General features: G+C 34.9%; 2 protein-coding genes across 9 annotated transcripts in view; one reads left to right on the forward strand and one right to left on the reverse strand.

Moving 5' to 3' along the window:
• The window catches only part of LOC141387765 (uncharacterized), a 53,812-nt gene that overhangs the window by 15,025 nt on the left and 14,143 nt on the right, over positions 1–24,644 (reverse strand). For 4 of the 7 annotated variants that reach the window (XM_073957948.1, XM_073957950.1, XM_073957945.1 and 1 more), the window contains exon 2: positions 18,547–18,764. In XM_073957948.1, the coding sequence (XP_073814049.1) occupies positions 18,547–18,592 (46 nt within the window). In that variant the 5' untranslated portion in view covers positions 18,593–18,764. Of the gene's footprint in view, positions 1–18,546; positions 18,768–24,644 lie in introns of all 7 variants that reach the window. The other 3 variants (XM_073957946.1, XM_073957949.1, XM_073957947.1) reach the window with 1 other exon arrangement.
• Positions 4,411–9,309, forward strand: LOC141405912 (uncharacterized). Of its 2 annotated transcripts, XR_012413282.1 has the most exons (5): positions 4,411–4,551; positions 4,610–6,847; positions 6,923–8,430; positions 8,606–9,216; positions 9,275–9,309. XR_012413282.1 is itself a non-coding variant. In XM_073990779.1 (4 exons), exons 2-4 carry the CDS (start codon positions 5,233–5,235, stop codon positions 8,678–8,680), a joined length of 3,198 nt encoding a protein of 1,065 aa, XP_073846880.1. In that variant the 5' UTR covers positions 4,411–4,551; positions 4,610–5,232; the 3' UTR covers positions 8,681–9,309. The 2 variants fall into 2 exon arrangements, 1 of the variants encoding a protein (XP_073846880.1); XM_073990779.1 differs by having other exon boundaries at positions 8,606–9,309.

Here is a 24,644-nt window from a genome sequence, read left to right on the forward strand (position 1 = left end):
ATGATAAACGCAAAGTTCCATGGACAACTGAATCAGAAAACGCTTTTGAGATTTGCAAACGAAGCCTTGGTGAAGCTACTATGTTAGCACATCCAGCTCCAGACCTAGAACTAGCATTAGTAACGGATGCATCAGACAGTGCCATCGGTGCCGTCTTGGAACAAAACTTCAACGGTACTTGGAGACCTCTAGGATTTTACTCATGTAAGTTATCAAAATCTGAAAAGTCATACAGCACATATGATCGAGAATTGCTCGCTATTTACAAAGCTGTGAAATATTTTCGACACATGCTGGAAGCACGACATTTCGTCATCAAAACCGATCATAAACCGCTCATATACGCATTTTCTCAACGGCCTGAAAAAGCATCTCCCCGACAACTCAGAAATTTAGATTTCATATCACAATTTACAACTGATATAATTTATCTTTCTGGACCCGAAAACACCGTCGCTGATGCATTTTCACGACTCAACGAAATCTCAATGCCGTCAACCGTTTCAACCGAAGACATACAGAAAGCACAACAATCTGACGATGAGTTGAAAACTATCATCAATGGCAACAATGGCAATCTGAAACTGCAAATAGTTCATTATGGTAACACATCAATTTATTGCGACATCTCAACGGGATACGTACGTCCATACATTCCGGACGCACTGCGCAAACAAATTTTCAATACCGTGCACGGACTTTCACATCCCAGCGGTCGCTCAACACTACAGCAAGTACGAACAAAATACATCTGGCCCGGAATTAAAAAAGACATCATCAATCTTTGTCGTAATTGTTTACATTGCCAAAAAGCAAAGATTACCAGACATAACCGTTTAACTCCGAACAAAATCGACGTTCCAGACAATCGTTTTGATCACGTACACTTAGACATTGTTGTAATGCCACCAGTACAAGAATACAGATACTGTCTAACAATGATAGATCGTTTTTCCAGATGGCCTGAAGCTGTTCCGCTCAAAAACATGTCCGCTCAAACAGTTGCTACTGCATTTTGGTCAACTTGGATTTCAAGATTTGGTTGCCCAAAAACAATTACAACAGATCAAGGCACTCAATTTGAATCAGCGCTTTTCAAATCATTAGCAGCTTTCACAGGAGCTAAACGAGCACGTACAACAGCGTACCACCCTCAATCCAACGGCATGGTTGAGAGGTGGCATCGAACTTTTAAAGCAGCGTTAATGTGTCATCCAACAGTATCCTGGGTTGACATATTACCAACGGTACTACTTGGACTCCGAACTGCATTTAAAGAAGACCTACGAGCTTCACCATCAGATTTTCTCTACGGTGGTCAATTGAGACTTCCAAACGAATTTTATGAAGACAACAATCAACAGGCTGATTCTACAGAATTTCTTCAAAAACTTCGAGAATATTTCCGAATGCTACGTCCAACTCCAACTGCACATCACACGAAGAGTAAAATGTTCAAACTCAAAGACATCGATACCTGTTCACACGTATTTCTACGAACAGACGCTGTACGAGAACCATTACAACCTCCTTACACTGGACCTTATGAAGTTATCAACAGAATAACAGATCGATTATTCACAATTCGAATGAAGGACAAAAACATTAACGTTACAGTCGATCGTCTCAAACCAGTTTTCGACTTCAACGATTCTAATTCCAACATCATTATAAGTCATAAACAGACTGCAACGCCAACTCAACTTGAAAATTTAATTTCCACTAAAACTCAGCATACAACGCAATCTCCTTCTGAAGATTCAACCGCACCTACTCCATCAACGAGGAAGATTTCTTTCCAGAATGATCGTGACTGTGTCACTGGAGGGGGAGTGGTTGTGGCATCTCCGTCCCCGCAGTTAACAAATAAGATGAGTGATGGTAACTCTGACAAGAGGCAACAAAAAAGAAAACAGAAGTTAGTTGCTCGCGAAATCTTCAACACCACAGTTGTGGCAAATCGACCTAATTGAAATTGTTTTCCTTTTTACTAAATTAATATCAAATAAATAGTTTAAAATAGTTGTTAAGAGAAGTGACTGTCTTTTATTTCAATAACACTAGATAAACTATATTTTCATACAATATATGTCAAATAAATCGAGATAATGCAATTCATCATAGTATGTCTGTGTTTAGACACACAAATTTCTCGGTAAAGTAAATTGACTTTTGGGAGAGGGCGAAGAGGAAAGAGCTCCTCAATACCGTTTTCCTACCCCTATTGCCTAAAAACTGAATTTACTTTCCCGAGAAATTTGTGTGTCTAAACACGGACTATAATTGCATTGTAGAACATTTACACCAAATGTGTTTTATTAAAGTCATGATTTAATACAATTTTTTTACGTGTATTCATGTTGTCTTCCCCCAACTAATTAATTTATATGTGAGTGACTCCACAGAAAAAAAAGGAAAACAAACACAAGTCAGGTTTCAAATGCTGGAAGCTGTGAAATTGATCGATGATAACAATTTCATTAATTAGTCTATTGCTGAAGATAGAGATGATAACACCAATCAGCAACATCTCTCGTCTACGGCGGTAGATGAATGCATTGAAAATCTCTTTCCGTTACTGATTAATCTCAATGTCAAAATGTGTTAATGTTATTTACTCTTCTATTAAATCAAATATTAAATCAAACAAAATACAATCAACAACATAATAGCACCAATAAAAAAATTACGGCATCAAATGAAAGCTATTAATTATGATTAGATTTGTGGCTGTTGATTATTTTCGCAATATGATAGCCACATTACTATATATTTACTATTGTAGTACCGTAATGAAAAAATATAAATGTAATATTTTTATAGAATTCATGAATGAATATTAAAATTGAATAAATTTAACGTAAAAATTGCCTACGCATTAGAAAGACTTATTAAAATTAGAAGTTGATTCTAATGTTAATCAATGGAGAGTTAACATTGGATCGTTTACATTACGTAAGGTTATGGCCAACTTGTCTGGCATATATTATTTCTTGACCCACTTTTTTTCATGTAGTACACTATGCTACAAATTATCTGTCAAATCAAAATTCAATGCATCCTAAATAAAATTAACCGCCTGTTTCAGTATGTCGAAACGAAAATGTGTGCCAAACTTTATAATAACATAATTGTTCCACAAACATCCCAGATGGGACAAGGGAGACTTCTCTCATATCAATGAGTGCATCCCGATTCATATTAGTTCAATGATATGGGACCTACTGTTTATCGCCGAGTCCGAACGGCGTGTCTTAAGACACCACTTGTAGAGAAGGTTTACATGGCTGAAATACTCAGGAATGGGCGCCAACATTACTGAGGGGTATTTTGCCACCGTTGAAAATGTTTTGATGTTGGCTGGCCGGGGAATGTGCATACCATTGCATCACGGTGGCACCAAAACTTTAGATTTCGAAATATGAAATATATGAAAAACACACACGAGTTTGCTAGTATTTCGTACATTCCCAGCTAACATTTTTTTCCGAATTCGTATCGAATTCGGACAGAATTTCTGAAAAAATATCCGATTCTGATGCCGAATTCTGTACGAAAGTTGTATGGACGTGGTCACCGAATTCGGAAAGAATTTTCTAAGGAAATTCTTAAAAAATATTAGAGTTTCGCGACGAATTCGGTCCGTATTCGGAAGTAAATTCTTGGAAAATTCGGAGAAAAATTTAGATTTTCTGACAGAATTCGGTCCGAATTCGAAATGAATGAATTCATTCATTTTTTTATCGACATACAGAAACAGGCGGTTAATCTTTACTTTAGTTTAATGACAAATTCCTTGTGATTTATGGGACAGATAGAATGGTGAATTACTGATTGTCTTTCTTTGTGGATATTGACAGTGGCATTTGCCTTTAATTGAATAAGAAGGGCAAGGAATTTTAACTCTTGCAAACCACAGTCAATTTTCCAAAATGGAAGAAATAATCGATTAAATAGCAAAACTTTTCTTTGTCTACGTTATAAATGTCGTCAATGGCAGAATCCAAGATTGTTTCTGGGATTTTTCTATAATTTAATTAGTAGACCAGGCTAAAATTTCTCTAAGTCACTGCCCACTTTTCAAAATGGTAAAAATAATCCATTGCGTAGCGAAAAGGGGTTCAGATATAAATTCGGATTTATACCAAATAAAATATGCAAATGTGATCAAAAGTTAACTTTCTTGTATTTTACAAAAACCTTACTTTCAGCAAGTTTGAACTCCTCTTATCCCGCCGTCACATAGATATTATTGTTTCCAGAATTTCAACTATGGTAGAACAACAAGCTGACTGAACTGGGCTGTAATGTTAGTGTCAAATTCCATACCACTTGTCGGTGATGGTCACCTTAAAATTGGCAACGCATCCTGATTTTCGAAAACGTCCAGTGAACAATATTTTATGCACTGAACAATAACTTTTATTGCAGTTTGTTTTTATTGTCTATGTAAATGTAAAATGTAAATGTAATTGTTAGCAACATTTTTCAAATCTATAAAAGGCCCTTCAGGCGTTGATTCTGTCCTTTTTTGCTGGACAACTAAAACATGTAAGATCATTTTAACAACTTGTCATTTTAATTTTATAAACTTAATTTATTTCTATAGCGAATAAACACCACACATTTTAATATCAAACTTAAGCAACATTGGATTTGTTTTTACTTGGTCGTCGCCTTTGTTTGTATTACTGCCGTTTGATGTTAGATGGTTTGTTCGGGTTGTCAGCCTATAGCAAAAAGGGAGCCTTTTAGTGTCAAAGCCGACATTATTTTACTTGATGACATTCTTTTAATTTGATGCCGGATGAGACACGACATATTTTTATTCGATGTTTGATGAGCCATTGATATCAAACATTGTTAATCGTCATTTTGTCAAGCCGATTTGTGTCAACCAACTGTTTTGTGAGCCAATTTGCATCATCAGCCCCAGAAATTATATTATTCGACGTTTGATGAGCCATTGATATCAAACATTCGTCATTTGTCAAGCCGATTTGTGTTAATAAATTGTTTAATGAGTCAATTTAGATGAAATATCTTTTCTTTTGATGTGCCTATTCGTATCTACTACAAGCCGAAGAAGCTGCAGTTACAATCTGTGAAATTGTGTGTGTCAAGCCGTATATGTGATATTCAATAAATACAACAACAATCGTTTGAGGAATCCCCATCAGTTTGTTGTTAAGCCGTTTATGTTATTTGTTTACATTCGCTTATGTCCATTTGATGTCACAAGAGAAGCAACAGAGAAGTAAACGATCGACGCAAGGAAAACCCCCAGTCCGATTCGACGCATACATAACTGAGATGAGTCTCCAACATTCACCGCCTAATACACCAACAAACACTACAAGTGGTGCCCGCTTACAAACAGACGTAAGCACACCAGCAAGTCAGCCGTCTACAGCAAAGCCAACAACGTCTGCTGCCGCCGAAACAGCGAAACAAAAACAGACAGAAAAATCAGCCACAATGGACACAGCCGAGATGAGGAAAGAAATGCTGAAAATGCAAAAACAAATTCAGCTACAAATGCAGCAGCAAATGCAACAACAATTGCAAATGCAAACATTGCTTCAAAATCAGATGCTACAATTGAAGGAAGAAATGGTAAAAACTTTTGCATCGCAGCAACCAAAAACGTCCGTCCAAAACCCTCAGCCACAAACATCACAACAACAAATATTTGATCAGCCTTTGGAGCCGCCATTAACGTCACAACAACCAATATCACAGCCAACACAACACATCACAACGCCGCCAACACTGGAAATACCGCCGCCGTTGCCTGACATGCCACAGTCAATTATACGCCAACCAGAACCGACGCACGTAACGCAAGGAATGTCCGTACAATACATGCCAGCACAGGGACAACCAAATAATTCCATTAATACTGCAAATACTAATTACAACAATATGCCTCAAAAGAAAATTTATCCTCTTCCAATATTTTCAGGGTTGCCAGAAGAATGGCCAACTTTTTCCGAGTCTTTTTACAGCACCACAAATGAGTTTATGTACAGCGACCTGCACAATATTATGAGGTTAAGAGACGCTTTAAGAGGTAATGCAAGAGAGACGGTTGAACCATTATTGGGGAGCTCTGCCAACGTTGAAGCCATAATGCTTAACCTGAAAGAGATGTTCGGAAGACCAGAGCAACTCATCAAAAGCCAGATTATGAAAGTCCGTAAAATTCCCCCATTGGCTAAAGACGATTTGAATGCCTTAATAAATTTCGCCACCAAAACTTCAAATATGGCAACATTTTTGAAAAACGCTGAAGGAGAACATCATTTACATAACCCATCTTTACTGAGTGAACTTGTAGCGAAATTACCAATAAACCGACAAATGGAATGGGGTGAAAAATGCCTTTCATTAAATGAATCGCCTTCTATTTTACATTTCAGTGCATGGTTGCAAACATTACGACGCGTTGCTAACATCGTCCACGATACCCTCCCATACGCACCATACGTGTCCACTAATCGCCAGCAACCCACAAAGCCAAGCCGCCAAATTGCATGTGTCGCCGTCAATAATTGTAGTGTGTGCGACGGGGTCTGCACGTCAATAACAGAATGTAAACAATTCGCAGATATGCAGACGGACGAAAAGTGGAACAAAATTAAAGAATTAAAATTGTGTTTTTGCTGCCTTAGAAAAGGCCACCAATTGAACCAGTGTCGAAATAGAGTGTGTTGCGGTAAAAATAATTGCAATAAGTTCCATAATGTTTTACTGCATTATGACGTGGATGCCGATGAAGAAAATGAAAACGATAGTGGAAGAGTGCAGCCACAACAAAGAAATTGCCATGCCGTGAGTAGTGCCGGTAGCATACTTTTCCAAATATTGCCCGTAAAGTTGTACGGAAAAGATAAAACAATTTCCACGTATGCATTTATAGATGATGGTGCGAATGTTACAATGCTAGACAGTGGAATTGCAAGTGATCTGAAATTACGAGGAAACACGGCACAGTTATCCCTACAGTGGCTTAATAATCATTCGGTAGTGGAGAGCTCTGAAGTAGTGGATGTGACAATAAGTGGTATTGGAAGAGGCGACAGACAATATGTCATGAAAAATGTTTATACCACTTCAAATATGTCCTTGCCCATTCAATCGTGTGATATTAAAAAATTGGTAACAAATAACAATGTCGATGTTTCGAAAATAAAATTTGTAAATTATAAAAATGTGCAACCAAAATTAATTATCAGTTTACACCATTGTTTTTTGACAGTTCCACTGGATGTGCCCCGCTCGTTGTCTGCCGCTGGACCGATTGTAACCACTACAAGATTGGGTGTTGTTGTTTATGGCCCAACGCCTGGAGGAAAAGCCTCAACCAAAAATCGTGCCCTTCATGTCAGAATGTGTGCCACTTCAACAGAAAGTCCAGAAGATAACCTACGACAAATGAGTATGATGCAAAATAATTGTGACGTGAAAATCCTTGATGCAAAGGTGAATACAAAAAAGAAATTGCCAAATGATGATGAATGTGCGGTGAAATTATTGAGGAGCCAATCAAGAAAAATTGATGGACGCTATGAATGTCTTTTGTGGAAACAAAACGTGCCTCAATTCCCAGATTCCTATGATATGGTCCTGAAAAATTTGTATATTGTGGAAAATAAAATGGTTCGAGATAGGGAACATTGCAGTGCACATTGTGAAAGAACATGTTGCCCTATTTTGATGAGCTATGCCAGAAAAGTAAATGTGCACGAATTGCTATCTAATCCAGACCCGTTGTTTCACCTGCCACATTCTAATGTTACAATTGTGAATGCCAATGTGTTTGTGAAAAATTCAACTCGTGCCGATGAACCAAATTTTAATACTCATTACGTAGACGACTATTTCCAAAATGAAGAAGAAGCCGCAAAGGTGATAGAAGATGTGATAAGAATTCATAGTGTTGGAGGTTTTGAATTGAGAAATATTATGTCAAATTCCAAGAGGGTAATTCAAACTTGTGGAGAATCGGCCAGCGGAGTCAACGATAGCGGTGAGTTTTTGAACCAAAATGTTGTTGAAGGGATTTTGGGCATACACTGGTTGCCAAATCCAGATGTTTTCTCCTTTCGTGATAAATTCATTTTAGACTTCGCTAATATGCTCTCTTTGAAAATGTTTATTTATGGCACATTCGGATTTATCTGCAAATTTGTGGTTGCTTCTAAAATGTTGATACGAAGAGTATGGAAGTCGGGTATAGAGTCGGACGAGGAGTTGCCTAGCGATTTATATAATAACTGGAAGATATGGTTAACTGAATTAAATATGTTGGAGGGATTTCGTATTTCAAGACGTTATCTTAAGGATTTTTCAAACAGAAAAGTTGATTTACATATATTCGCATACGCGATCGAAGAGGCAATGGCAACGGTAGCGTATTGGTGTGTGGTAAGTGATGTTGGAATTAAATTTTCGATTGTAATGGAAAAATCTGCTTGTGCTTCTGCTAGTTGTCGCACCATAATCAAGCTGGAACCGCAGATGGCAGTTATGAGTGTTCATATGAATGATTTAATCGCCTTTAATCATGTGAAAAATCTTAATATAATTTATTTTTGGACAGATTCATACACGGTTGTACGATGGATGCTCGATAGCAGCGACGGGAGTTATTGGAAATGGTGGCCGAATATTTTAAAGCCCGCAGATGAGACAACAGCAGCCGCATTTTCAGCAAAATATGATGTAGACGGATGGTGGAAAAATAGCCCAGAATTTCGTCAGGAATCACAATGGCCCTTGGAAGATAATATGAAAGAAACCATGAGTGACTACGACTTCGATATGATAACAGGACATGTGGTGCAGTGGCTCATCAGTATATTTATGTGGTTACAGCGCGAAGCAATACTAGCTCTGGCTGTTATAAAAGGACTATTTCCAAACTTGCCGTTTTGGATGTTGATGAAGATTCTGGTGAAGCCTCCCCCTCTGGGTCAGTTCACGGGGGCGGGGATGTCGGTGATGGTCACCTTAAAATTGGCAACGCATCCTGATTTTCGAAAACGTCCAGTGAACAATATTTTATGCACTGAACAATAACTTTTATTGCAGTTTGTTTTTATTGTCTATGTAAATGTAAAATGTAAATGTAATTGTTAGCAACATTTTTCAAATCTATAAAAGGCCCTTCAGGCGTTGATTCTGTCCTTTTTTGCTGGACAACTAAAACATGTAAGATCATTTTAACAACTTGTCATTTTAATTTTATAAACTTAATTTATTTCTATAGCGAATAAACACCACACATTTTAATATCAAACTTAAGCAACATTGGATTTGTTTTTACTTGGTCGTCGCCTTTGTTTGTATTACTGCCGTTTGATGTTAGATGGTTTGTTCGGGTTGTCAGCCTATAGCAAAAAGGGAGCCTTTTAGTGTCAAAGCCGACATTATTTTACTTGATGACATTCTTTTAATTTGATGCCGGATGAGACACGACACCACTTTTTATAAATTTATTTCTATGTTCGATGTATATTAGGGATATATATTTTTTGAAGAACAAATTTATTCATCAGAAAAAAAACTATTTCCCATAAAGACTTCTTCACATCATTGACATGTAACCTCCTTCAGGTCCGAACGACATGCCGCACACTAAAACACCGCTTATAGAGGCGGTACAATATTTGTTAATATTGTATTTTATTACAACCAGTTTCTGTATGTCGAAAGAAGAATGCGTGCGAATGAAACACGCCCGAACTTTAGTTTTCGAAATAATTTTACCTTTGCTTTTGTTTCAAAACAAAAAACAAATTTGAAAAACACACAAGAGTTTGGGCGTGTTTCTTTCGCACACATTCTTCTTTCGACATACAGAAACATGCTGTTAAACTTGAAAAGAATAAAGGCCTAATAAACGTGTGCTATTTTCATTTCAAAAACAAAAGATTGAAGCAGCTTCTATTTTTTCGATGAATTACCAGCGACCCCAAACATTTCTGTAAGAATTCTACTTTCTGTGAGAAATTATGCTTTAGTAGAATGATATGGAAAGCTTCAAATTGAAAATCTAACGAGTTTTCATTCATGTTTTTCAAAATATTCAATAAAATGTGAAAAATATTAGTATTTGTTGTAGTATTTACATTACCTGGTTTGTTCTACCATGAATTTCAACCTATTATCCCGCAATCATGGCACAATTACCCAGGTAGTGGCATCGTAAAATGTTGAATATGTTATGTCAAAACTTTCTTTATGTTGTTGGGGAAATTACAACAAAAATAATTTTTTATAAAGGGATATGACTTTTCATATTCGATCAGCTGGTGTGATACCACTACCTGGTAGTTCTGCCATGCCCCCAATGCTTAATTTAAAGACCCGTAAAGGCCGAAAGTCTATCGGCTCGTTGATTGCTTTGCTCGCTTTCCAAATGTCAAAATTATTTCTTCACGACGCCGCCTTTTTGGTATCACACATCGGAACGTGTTTTGGGCAAACAAAAAAGTATTTTGCGCATAATTAATCTTTTTTCTCAAACATCGTATAATTTTTGTTATTATTTATCGGAAAAAAATAATTTAAAATGAAAACAAGCAAGTCACCGCAATTGTTGTTGTTAATATTGATTGTCAAATGAAATGTCAAATATCAAGCCGAATAAGAATTCCAAAGTTAAAAAAAATTTAACTTTGGCGCCTGAAATCTTGCTTCGTTGAGGGCTGTGAGTGCACACCAAGAAAGCAGGACAACAAAAAAAAAAATCCATTGAGTTTCTACCTTAAAGATTCCGTTTCATAACAAAAACTTGATATGTGGCCAGACTGCTGCATTATAATGACGAACATTAGCTTCGTTCCAGAACTAAAAAGTTTTTACACATTTTGCACATTTTTGCCCAAATAAGTTGCAAAATGTTCACTACTCTTTGAACAAAAATGGCGCTGAATATCTTTCTCTTTGTCCGTGTTTATACAGGGAAAGTTGATGGGAAAGAAAATTGAGTTTATGGGCGAGGGAGTAAAGAGGAATAAGAGGGGGTACATATACCTCTGTACTGGCAAATTCTGTTTTCTTTCGTTTTTCTTCGTATACAACCTGAAGTTGGCTGCAGATTTGTTTTTGCATTTTCTTTCATTTTATTTTCTCTGTCGAGAAACAAACAACAGCGGAGACAATTGAAAAAAACCTTATATTTTTAAGCAAAAACAATTCGAAATAAGTGGAAATATCATAATTAAAATTCAATTCAAGGGTTCCTTTAATAATTAATTGTTTATCACTCACGTCCATTTTTACTTTTCATTACAATTTTGCCTTGGCTTTGTTTTTGAACGGCGCAATGAGAAAATGAGTGTGAAGAAGTATAAGAAAAATTATAAAATTGACACAAACATGATTTCCGCGTCTAAACAACAAAGAAATTGAGAAGAAAAATTTTCTTTCCAGTTTGAAAGTCTAAACACGGTCTTTACTAGGCGTTTACACCGGACAGTTTGTCTTCAAATACAACTCTGATTTACTAACACGTCCATCGTTCTTTCAAAGACAGTCGGGTTAACAAATTTTTGACATTTTTGTGAAAAAGAAGTGAGATGATAATTCAAATGTGCTGAAAACAAAAGAATATGTACAAAATAAGTGAACGGAAAACGAAAACAAATCGATGATTTTCATTCATAATTTTACAACTGTTTTTGCAGTCGTCTAGACGCCTACGTCACACGGGCAAGGTTTGGGGTTTTGACAATCAGTACATGAACTCAACTGTCCTGTCATTTGTAAACGCAGGGTTAAAAACTTTTTACACGACAAATTTGGACGAGCAAAAATGTGCAACATGTTTGCCGGCTTCGGATTGGCATTGTTCCAGTTTAGGCCGTCATCAGACCATCTGCTTTTTCACATGTATGACATCAGCTGTTCTGTATATTAGTATACCCAAAGTGACAACATATGTACATGTGAAAAAGCAGATATTCTGATGGCCGCCTTATATGACGTTTCTGCCATTTTCCGTTCCCGTACATTTTGGACAAATGTATATGTGAAACTCATTTTCGACGGGATTCTCTTTTGACACTTTTACCAATAAAGAAGTACTGGAACGAAGCTATTGTTTTGTGTGATCTACCCTGCATGCCAAAAAACCGGGCTCTGGCTAAGTCAAAAAACATCCAACGTTTTAGTAAAGTTTTGCGTCGTTTCTGGTAAGAGAATGAAGAAAAATAAAGTAACCCTTGCGCAGTTTTTAGGTTAACTCATTTTATGAGAACTCGAGTGTGACGTATACGCAACGGATTTGACGATTTAAAATCACTGGACTAAATAAACCAGTCATACATCATTGAATTTGTCAATTCCACTGAATATACGACATTAAATGACGTATGTATATGCCCTAAATATTTGTCAAAAATGTTACAAGTTTATGTTCGTCAAAATGTAATTTGATGTGTGACTAGAACACTAGCAAACTTGCTTTATGAGAATTTATTTTGACGTATACTCGAAGAAATTGACATTTGAAATCCAGTGGATTTATTAAATCCGGCTATATGCAAACGCAGTTGAACAAATACATATTGCAATAGCTTTGTTCCTTTACTTTTTTAATGGTAAGAGTGGTAAAAGAGAAAAGTGTTAAAAAATCTCAAAATTGCTCTCTCATGAACATTTTTAACAGAAAAGTAAAGGAACGGAAAATTGTAGATCTGGTAGCAATGTCAAAAAGAAACATAAAAAATCAAATTTCGTCTTTTATTTCACAGTTTTTAATTTAGTTTAGCGTTCGACTTTTTCTTCTGTTTTTCGTCCATCTGTTTCTTCGTTGTGAAATAATCGTCAAACAAAAGTCGAAAAATCAGTTCTACCATTTTTTACCTGAAGACATTTTGCTGGTAGATCGTGGTAGAAGAGAATGGCATATGTGCTCTCTCTCCTCTCTCACCCTCTTAAAAATTGCTGCCAGTTTTACCACTTTTTTGGGTTAAGGAACGCTTTGCAGGTTAAAAATGGTAACCTCAGGTAAGTAAAGGAACACAGCTAATATGTAACCCTTATGCTTGGTTTACATTTACGAAATCCACTCGATTTCAATTGTCAATTCCATTGCTTCAAACGTTTCGGATGAGTTTTCATTTGACGTATACGCAAAGGAATTGACAGTTGAAATCGAGTGGATTTCGTAAATGTAAACCAAGCATTAAACTTGGTTTGGATGATTAAGTGCATTATCTCGATTTATTTGACGTATATTGTATGAAAATGACAATTTAAGTCGACTGGATTTGCTAAACCAAGCGTAGACTGGTATTCCGACTTTGACATTTGTTCCAGTTTTTTTGACGTTTTTTATCACTTTTCCTTTCTCATTTCTCATTTTTCACCAATCGCTCTTTTACTACTTTTAGTAATAAAAAAAAACATGGATTTATTTGACGAATACACTATGAAATTGGCATTTGAAATCAATGAAACACAATGGATTTGACAATTTAAACCCACTGAATCCAATAAATCCACATACTGTTATATTAATGTCCATTAACGTCAGCACAGGATCAAGCGGAAATATAAGTAACAATACTACTTATTACCACAGATAAAACGCCGTACACATTAGATCCTTCTTTGTGAGGAATTATTTGACATATGACCAATGGAATTGACATTTAAAACGTAGTGGGTTTGTTAAATCCAGTTATATATAAACGTATTATAACAGAAAGGAAGATAAAAGGGCAAACGAAGGAGGTCTGCTTAGCATTCTGAAATGTTAGAAACATCTTCTTCTTTATTTGCATATTCGATCTCCGAATATAAGCGACCAATACAATTATATATCATTATTTGTTACAAATTTTAAGGTATATTCATATATTATTCGTGATCTCCATAAAAGCTTCTCTATTTCTGGCTTCACTCAGTAGGAATGAGAAATTTTCAATGCCGGTCCATTTCAGAATATTGTCAATCCATGATGTTTCTTTCCGTCCTCTGGATGGCTTCCCTTCTATCGTTCCACCGATTATGGTTTGGAGCAGCTTGTATTTTCGGTTCCTCATTATATGTCCAAGATATGACACTTTTCTTCTTTTTATTGTTGTAATTAGTTCACGTTCTCGATTAACCCTTGTCAGAACTACTGAATTGGGTATCAAATGTGTCCATGGGATTTTTAGGATACGTCGATAAATCCACGTTTCAAAAGATTCTAGTTTCTTTATGTCAACGGCTTTTAGCGTCCATACTTCTGAGGCGTACAGCAAGACCGACCAGACATAAGTTTTAACAAATCGAATTTTTGTTTCCATGTTTATGTCATGACTGCATAAGACATTTTTGTATTTGAAAAATGCACCTCTCGCCATTTCTATTCTGCATCGTATTTCTTTTGTGTTATCCCAGTTTTCATTTATTTTTACGCCGAGATATTTAAAAGTCTGTACTCTATCTATATGTACATTATTTATTTGTAATTCGGTTGTTTCTTCGTTTCTGGATTTGGATATAATCATATATTTAGTTTTTGGGATGTTGATCTTTAACCCATACTTTTCGCTACAGATATTTAGACGAGTCAAAAGGAATTGTAATTCTGACAGGCTACTTGCAATTAACGTGGTATCATCTGCATATCTGATGTTGTTGACGAATGTTCCACCAATATATATGCCTTTACGAACGTTAGAGACTGATTCTTGAAAAATTCTTTCGGCGTAAATATTAAATAGTAATGGTGATAGTATGCAGCCCTGTCTAACTCCTCTCGATATTGCAATGGATTCTGTAAGTTCTCCATTAATGTCGACTTGTGCTGTTTGGTTCCAATATAGTTCCTTGATACACTGTAGTTCCTTTCCTTGGATGCCAATAGAAATGAGGATTTCCACCATTTTGTCATGCTGTACGGTATCGAAGGCTTTTTCATAATCCACAAAACAAATGTATACGTCCTTTTGTACATTTCTACATTTCTGTATTAAAACTTGTATAGAGAGTAGGGCTTCTCTCGTACCCATGCCTTCTTTAAATCCAAATTGCGATAGCCCCATGTATTCTTCACATTTTTTATATATTCTGGAATGTATAACTCTTAGAAATATTTTGAGAGCGTGGCTCATCAAACTTATTAGTCTGTAATCGGTACATTGTCTTGGGTGGTTTTTCTTCGGAATTGTGATGAAAGTAGATTTCAGCCAGTCCTGGGGGTATCTGCCTGAGTCGTATATGTAGTTAAAAAGTAATACTAAAAGCTGTATGTTTTCGTCGTCTATCAATTTTAGTAATTCGGAAGGAATTTCGTCTGGTCCACAAGATTTTTTATTACGTAATAATTTTATTGCAGATTCCACCTCAGTTTTAGATATTGGGTTCCCTGTGAGTGGTTGTTGGTTAGCCGAAACGTTGTTTGATCGGTTACTGTCAGTAAATGTTTGTTTTATGTATTCACTCCATACTATTATTTTTTCATTTGTCTCAAAAACAGCTTTGTTGTTAATATATAGTATTTTCGGTATTGATTTGTAATATACTCCTGAGGCTTCTTTAAGTCGTTTATGTAAATTGAAGTCGTCATGAAGCGCCTGCAGACGTTCAATTTCCTGACATTGCTTGTTTAAGTGCTCAATTTTTGCGGTTCGTATTGCCGATTGAATTTCTCTTTTAAGTTCAAAGTATATTTCATAATTTATGTGTTTATATTTTCGACGCTCTTCCATCAATTTGAGTATGTCGTTTGTCATCCATTCTTTATTTTTAGGTTTTTTGTAGTTTCCTAGGTTATTGCTGGCAATATTTTTTAATGTATTTTTGATAGAACTCCATATGTTCTCTACTTCCTCCCTGTTTATATTGTCTAATTCACGATTTATATGTTGCTTCACAACTGCGAGTGTATTATGGTTATCAAGTTTCTCCACAGCAAATTTCCTTCGCCCAACCGTTTTCCTTGCTAGGGATATTCTGCAACACATATTTGCTAATAGAAGATTATGATCGGATGGCACGTCAGCTCCTGGATAAGTGGATGTTTTCTTTATGCATGAGAAAAACCGTTTATTTATGATTATATAATCTATTTGATTTCTCACAATGTTGTCTTTTCGATCTTGTGGAGATTTCCAAGTATACAGTCTTCTTTTGGGAAGACAGAAAAATGTGTTTGTTATTTTCATTTTATATTCTTGGCAGAATTGAATCAGTCTGTCCCCTCTTTCATTTCGATCTCCAAGTCCGTATTTTCCCGATACACTAGGTACAGCTTCTTCTCCAACTTTTGCGTTAAAGTCACCTTGGATAATATTTATCTCATGGGATTTTGTGGTTTTTAATAAATATGTGATTTCGTCATAGAATACTTCAATTTCTTCATCACTTTTATCTGCAGTTGGCGCGTACGCTTGTATTATGTTTATATTCATAGGCTTTGCTTCTATTTTTATGAGCATTGTTCTATCTGATTTTGGTATAAATCCTATTACAGAATTCGCAATATTCTTTTTTACTATGATTCCAACTCCATTCCGGTGGTTGTTATTTTGATTGCCAGAGTGGTATACCTTTGTGTTGTTAGATGTAAACTCGCCATTATCAGGCCACCATGTTTCACTTACACCCAATATGTCTATGTTGTAATGGTTCATTTCGTTTATTGTGTTGGCTAGTTTTCCTGGTTCGTAGAGACTTCTTACATTCCAGGTACCGATATTTAGCTTTCTTTTTGTTTTACCTCCGGGGATTCTTAGCACCCTTGTATTGCCGGAGACTAAGGGCCGTGTATTTGATTCATTGTTCATAATTGTATGGTTTTCTAGGGAGGGAATACATCAGTGGTTTCCCCTTGCCTTCTGATGGGTTTATAGTTTTCCGTCCACATACTCAGCCGCTCCAATGGAGTACAGACGCTGTTTGCTGCCGCTTAATTTAAGGCAGACGCAGCTACCTGTTGGTCCGCGGGACGTATTTGATTTCCGTCCTACCACCCATATCTGGGAAGCTTTCCCCTATCCGCCACCTGGGGACGCGCCCTATAGGGGTTACAGGCTCCCCCTAGGGGTTAGAAACATATGTGAATTAATTTGCTTAGTACTATATCACACCATAGCTTTTTCACATGTATGTTGTCACTTTGGGTATACTAATATACAGACCAGCTGATGTCATACATGTGAAAAAACATATGGTGTAGTATATCCTTTATTGAGGAGATAGGACAGTTGAGTTCATGTTTTGATTGTCAAAAACCCAAAACTTGCCAGTGTGACGTAGGCGTCCTGACAAATGCAAAACAGGCGTAAAAAGAGAAAATTTTCCAACATTTTGGAGTACGTATGTTTAAAATGAGCAAAAGTGGTGTCTTGGGCTTGTATGCAGAGATACATAAGCAGCATAACATTATTTTTTTAACATTTTAGTGGAACTCGTGTCGATAATGATTCCTTAACCTAATGGTTAATGTTGATTAAATTCCTCATTTAAAGTTGTATCTTGAAATATTTGCATTTAAAGTCATTTTTAATAGATTTGTTAGGAATTTTGTTCAATTAACGCATCAGAATGTCGATTAAAAGTGAATGTTTTGAAGAATTCACATAGCCTAACACCATGTTAACACGTCGCATCAAGGACAAATAATCGTGATGATTGGAATACCAAATAAAACGGAGTTAGAGCTGAAACACATTTAAAACAGGTGTTTTAAGAATTTGCTTCATTTATTTGACACATACTCTATGGAATTGACAACATAAATAACACATGATGTAAAAGCTGCATTAAATTTACCATTCTTTCTCATGTCAAAAGACGATTTCTTTACCATGTTTGTCGAAATTGAGAGATGGCAAATAGTATACACACGGTGCAAACTTTTATCCCATTTAACCTAATATTTACACATTTTATGTTGATTTTTAACTGCACTTTCATTAATTATTATAACCACCACTCTGGCCTAATTTATTGCCTAATTAAAAAAAAAAAAACTATGATTAATAGTTCTAATCCTAAGTAGATAAAAGAGAATGGCAAATTTAGTCATTCAGGCCGCCCTCCAATGCGTAATGGTGGTCAGCCAACATAAATTCATTAATAAATGAATTACCTACAAGAGATGTGATGTGTTGACACACAACATGGCCAAGAAAACAACATAACATAACTATTTCTTAGTATTTATTTTTAATTAATGTTCAAAATTCAGCTCACAGGGTCGGTCAAATATCATTTACTTTAACCCTTAACTTTTCAAAGCTCAACGAAAACGAAGCAACAATCATTTGTTATGTGTTTTTGCTAAACAAGAGCAGTTGTTTTTTATTTTTGTAGTGATTTCGTTTTCATGCTTCATTATTTAGTGTTGTTTTTATGCTTTAGTTGTTGTTCACTTGGAAATGTCAAAAAATCTATTTTTTGGCGTTGGCCCCCGCAAATAATGGTATCTAAATGTTCAACTCTTAACATTTGAATCATACCTCCCCCGTTCCAAAAAAAAATAAAAAAAAAAAAAAAGATAACAAAGCAATAAAAAATAATCTCAGTTTAACTTACCATTAACTATAAGAAATATAAAAATTGTTGTTAAGTAATTCTTCATTGTGAGATATGACGTTGCTGCTGTTGTTGTCAGTGGTTCAGCTGCTGTTGCTGCTGCTATTGTGCGATGTGGGTCTCCTTCGCCGTCGTTAAATCAATTGTTATTGTCGCTCGGTGTTATTGTACTCCACTTATTGGCTATAGGTTGTTGTTGCTGCTGCTATTGTTGATGGCTACTTTTTTAACGATTAAATATGATTTAATTTATTGGTAAAACGAGAGTAAAAATAATTTGTTGGCCATTTGTTGTAAAATATTTGCACACACACACGCACACACATAGATGGAAAGAAGTAGATTGTTGTTAGATTGTTTTAAAACTGATAAGTAGTAATTTAAACAATAAAAAACAATTAAAATTTTTAAAAAAATTATAACAATTTCTTATTGTTCCTTCGAGTTATTGTTTCTAAATAGCTCTACAACTGCTTGATGAATAACAAATCACTTTAAATGACCTGAGGGCGATTTATCGGCTAATTTTTTTACAGAGTGCAACAAAAGAAACTAATAAAAAGGAGATTATGTTTTTTCGAGCGGTTTGTGAATACCTGATACGGTGTTATATAATAGGAAATCTGTCTTAAGGAAGTAGTAAGATTTAGGGTGCAGACACACATACATATGGGTGAGATAAGTTTTAACAATTTATTTACAGATTATAACTGGTTACCATTTATTCTTTTACACTTTAGAAAACACAAGGACAAGAATGCAAGGATTCGCTTGTTTCTACCCTTTAAATATAAATATCACTCCGAAATGTAATTCGATGTGTGGCTAGGACACTTGCAAAGTTGTTTCACAAATATTAGCTTTGTTCCTTTACTTTTTTAATGGTAATAGTACGTTTATATATAACCGGATTTAACAAACCCGATGGGTTTCAAATGCCAATTCCTTTGCGTATACGTCAAATAAATCTTCATTAAGAAGGTTAACCCTGCAAATGGCTATAATATAAACATGGCCTAAAAGTGGTAAAAGAGAAAACTGTTAAAACTGCTCTCTCATGAACATTTTTACCAGAAAAGTACAGGAACGAAAATATGGTGCATCTGGTAGCAATGTCAAAAAGAAACATAAAAATTCAATTTTCTTCTTTTCACAGTTTTTCATTTTGTTTTGTCAGCGTTCGCCTTTTTCTTCTGTTTTTCGTTCACTTTTTTTCTTCATCGTGAAATAATCGTCAAACAAATGTCGAAAAATCAGTTCTACCATTTTTTTGGTCTGGTAGCCTGTGGTAGAAGAGAAAGCCATTTTCGCTCTCTCTCCTCTTTCACTCTCTTAAAAATTGCTCCGGTTTTGCCACTTTTCGGGGTTAAGGAACGCTTTGCAGGTTAAAAATGGTAACAAATGTTAAGTAAAGGAACACAGCTATTATTATGTGAGTAACCCTTATGCTTGGTTTACATTTACAAAATCCACTCGATTTAAACTGTCAATTCCATTGATTAAACGTCAAATGAAATCCAATGGATTTCAAATGAGATTCCATTTAACGTTTAAGCAATGGAATTGACAGTTGAAATCGAGGGGATTTCGTTAATGTAAACCAAGCATTATATTGATCTCCATTATCGCCAGCATGGGATAAGCAGGAAAGCGGAAATGAAGATAAAACTACTCTTTAGAAAACGAGGTTTCTGTCTATCGTTTGATCTTTTTGATATTCTAAAATGTCGGAACCACATTGTCAACTTGTTATGTTTTGCCATAAATATTAAAGCATGTAAGTGACAAGTGTTTATTTGGTAATTAAAAAGAAAACAATAAATCTGAATAGACCCCTCTCCTTACAAACGGCAGTAATGGCCCCGGCACATACGGTCCGTTGAGCGTCGCGTTACAACAACCACATGAAAACTTCGATAACAAACTTGGCATCACTTACACTTTTTTCATGTGGTTGTTGTTTCTAACGCGTGACGCGACGCACAACGGACCGTATGTGCCGGGGCCATAACAGTTTCAATGGAAAAATTGGTCAAGTGTCTGACGTATTTAAACATAGGTCATGTTTACATAACGTAATATCATGTTCACATTAGAGCTTTTTACCGGGCTCATCCTTATGTCTGATTTACACTATTCATAAATCATCCACTGGATTTAATAAATTCAGTACAAATCGCACGACACTAAAGCTGAAAACACATTCAACGTTTGGGTAAAGTTTTGTATCGTTTTGGACGTTTTTACGCTGTTCGGCATGATGCCGAAAAATTCAAATTCATTTGAAATATATGCCGATAAACAGATCAACGTTGGACTTTGGTGTCGGCGTTGCCCTGTTGTTGTTTTTCTCAACGCCCAACACAAAACTTTACTCAAACGTTGGATGTGTTTACAGCTTTAGATATATATAAATGTCAGTGATATCTAAATATCATTCAGCTGATTTTTGTTTATGTATACATACACAACAGCAAATCCAAAAGTACATTGCAATATTTTGTCATCGCCTCTACAGGCGTTTGTGGATCTCTAAACAAATATATCAACTTAAAAAATATACTTAAGAAAATTTTTTTTAACTATTTTCGATTTATTTCTTATAATTTCTGTTTTTGTTCTTTGGTCTGCAAAATGTAAACAACTACACGTGAGAATACTTGAAACTTTTGGTACTTTTCCAGCAACATGTTACAAAAACACTGTAGGAGGATTTAAGGCGGAATAAAAACAAATCCACTCAATGCGAGGACTTATTTTCGTATGGTGAATCGGGTGGATTAAGGCCGAATTTAGCAAATAAATCCGGATAATGCTCTAAATAAACTCATATCATAGTCCCGGTCCAAATTTTCATGAAATTAGGCATTCTTAGATCGAATTACCTACTACAGCAATTTCATGATTTTACTTTATTTTACTTTATCGAGTTCTATCGATCTAGAAACGCCTAATTTCATGAGATTTTTTAATGAAATTCATGCTAGTGTGGATCGGGACTTAATGACTAGACATCGGATTTTAGCATGTTTTTTATTTCTTATCCGATTGGACTCAAATTTTGGATCTAGGCGTTTTGAGGGTCAAATTTTCGATATTTGGGGTCATATCAAAAATATGCAAAAAATATGCAAAAAATATGCAAAATATATGCAAAAAATATGCAAAATATATGCAAAAAATATGCAAAATATGCAAAAAATATGCTAAATACGCAAGTGTTTTTTTGACAAAAATCGTCAATTAAATTTGGAAAATCATCAAAAAAGCACTCTAAATTAAGTTTTTTGACGCTTAACATAGTTTTTTGAAGATTATTATGTTATTGAGACTCTCCAGATATTCCGCCACAGCAATAAATCTAGACTAACAAGACTTAAATCAGTTTTCACAAGGTGAGAAAATGTCAAATAACCCAGCATTCCTATTACAACATAATTTGCTTCCTATACAAATGTAGATAGATAATGGAAAAATTTCAAAAACTCAATCAGAAATGTCAAAATCAACATGTCCAAATATGGTGATAGTTTCTAATCGGCCAAAATAGTCTAGCAGAAAAACAAATGAGCTAGAGTTATTTTTGTTTAGATAAATGCGCAATTTATTCTAGTTTTTGGAAAAAGGGTTCGCTTTTTAGTGCAAAATGGGAAAAAGTACTAAAGTACCATTTACGATTCCAGGTTCTGGAATATAACTATAATTAGAAGTATACGTTTTGAATATCCACATATTACATTTGAATATATTTTATAGTGTTTAGTCCTATATTTGTGGTCAAAAAACATCTTTGGAAAAATGCTCTAACTGCCGCTTTAGTATTGATGACATGGTTTTAGTTTAATGCACTAAAAATACTTAATTTTATATGTATATTGTAAGCATACAGCCGCTTAATGCAGAATTGGGAAATGTTCACTCCTCGGCGAAAAGTAATGCATTATATTTAGATTCACTTTTGGCAGTTTTGTTGAGATGTGTATTATTTTATTGTTGTAAAATAATTTCAGCTAAATCTCGGGTTTTATTGTTTTCAAATTTTTAAAAACAACAAGTTTTATTTAAAGTGGGATGTAGTTAAAATTGATGCGAAGAACACCAAATGATTAGTGCAAAATGACATCACTCAGAAAAACCACACAATAGCGTGGTAGTGGTAAAATAAGTCAAACCCTTGGAATTATCTTTAACATGGCAAAACCACTCACATATTTCTGCTAGAAAAGCATTTGGAATGCTAAAAAAAATATAGTTCTTTCATTCCTGCTACAGGAAAACAATTTTGATTACACAGTCGAAAAGAAAATATACAATTAATTAACTTATACCTGACCTTGTACTCGATACTTTGAACTAATTATTACAAATGTTACGAATTTGGACAGTTGTTTAGTGGAGGAGTTGCTGTAAAAATAGTTTCAGCAACATTTAGAAAAAATTATCCGGTAAAAGGATATAACACCTTTTATAACACATTGGTCTTGTTGTCTAGGATATAAATAAATATATTAAGAAAAATATTCGCCGCAATATTGTCATTAAAGTTGCCAAAGGCACTAACACCTAAAAGGCAAAGATTTCAAGGAATCTTAATTTTCAAAAAAAAATGAAATTTCACACTTGTCCCGTGTTTTGCTTACATCCTGATGTATACTTTAAAAACGTCATATTTCTGGCTATACTTTCCCAATCTGATTTGCGTTTTCTTAAATTTGTGAAAATTGAGTCTTGTTGCATGGTAAATTGGTAAAAGTAAGGAAAGGAACAAATACGGGCAATGCCAATAAAAATGTCTGGATTGTCGTATAGAAAAAATCTCACTATTTTTAACACTTAGAGCACTTAGAGTAGTATACAACTACCACGAGTTATTTAATCATAGAAAATAATTTATTTTCTTTACTATTCGTTAATCCGGACAATTTGTTAATTCGGACACCGCCGAAACCTGTGGTGTAGGGATTATCGAGATTATACTGTATATATGGGTGCAATATCCAAATCTGAATCGATTCTTACCAAAATAAACAGGGATCGCCCTAGGGCCAAAAAAATTTTATGCGATTTGGTATATAAATGTGACCTGTACTTTGTTTTCAGAAAGACCTGGCCAGATGGATAAATGCGAATCTATGCAGATCATCAAAAGGAACTGTGGGTCTATTTCGTTTCCTTTTGCATGTTGCAAACTCATTCACTAAGACATAATACCCTTAGGGTATTAAAATATAGTTATCAGTGCAATCATGAATAAAAATTCCGTGCATAATTTGTTTCCTTTCCCAAATTTCACAATTTTTTCCATATTTATGCCTAAAAAGGGAATATTTTTGTCGATTCGACTAGAATATGCCATCATGAAGCGAATCTAGTAGCTTTCAACTTTTAACAAAAATTGATTTTAAAAGAGTTTCACTTTCTAAAATTATTTTCCGTGCGGATAATTCGGAGGGAAATATTCATGATTGCCCTGTATATGTTTTTATATGTTATATGTTTTTAGTAAAATATGATAGATTTTATGTAATATTCAATATTGTCTTAGTCTTAATTTCTACCTCATTTGTTATTCTGTCAGACAATTTGGCCGAGCAGAAACTATCAACATATTTGGATACGTTCATTTTGATATTTCTGATTGAATTTTTGAACAAATTTGTATTAGAAAGCAACTTACGTTGTAATAAGAAGGCTGGGTTAAAGGAAATTTTCTAAGTTTTTTAGTCCAGATTTATTGCTGTGGCGGAATAATAAATAATAACATAATAATCTGCTAAGAAATCGACGTTTAACGACAATAAACTTAATTTAGAACACTTTTTGATGACTTTCCAAATTTAATTTGACGATTTTCGTCAAAAAAATTAGTTGCATATTTTTTGCATATTTTTTGCATATTTTGCATATTTTTTGCATATTTTGCATATTTTTTGCATATTTTGTGCATATGCAAAATATGCAAATATGCAAAAAAATAAAAAATATGAGCCTGTCATTGCATTCAGTTTTCTTCAAAACGAATTTTGGTCCAATCAGAATTTTCGTATCTTTATTAATAAAAAATATGCAAATATGCAAAATCCGATGTCTATTAATGA

The sequence above is a fragment of the Musca autumnalis genome, unplaced genomic scaffold (genome assembly GCF_047663935.1).
Source record: "Musca autumnalis isolate F117 unplaced genomic scaffold, ASM4766393v1 scaffold_5, whole genome shotgun sequence".
Taxonomy (NCBI): Eukaryota; Metazoa; Arthropoda; class Insecta; order Diptera; family Muscidae; genus Musca; species Musca autumnalis.

Excerpts from the sequence above, each read along its gene's own strand:
- LOC141405912 (XM_073990779.1), top strand. The coding sequence starts at position 5,233 with ATGTCACAAGAGAAGCAACAGAGAAGTAAACGATCGACGCAAGGAAAA. Across the intron at positions 6,848-6,922 it reads CCATGCCGTGAGTAGTGCCG|ATGATGGTGCGAATGTTACA; the intron begins GTAGCATACTTT and ends ATGCATTTATAG. Across the intron at positions 8,431-8,605 it reads CGGTAGCGTATTGGTGTGTG|ATTCATACACGGTTGTACGA; the intron begins GTAAGTGATGTT and ends ATTTTTGGACAG.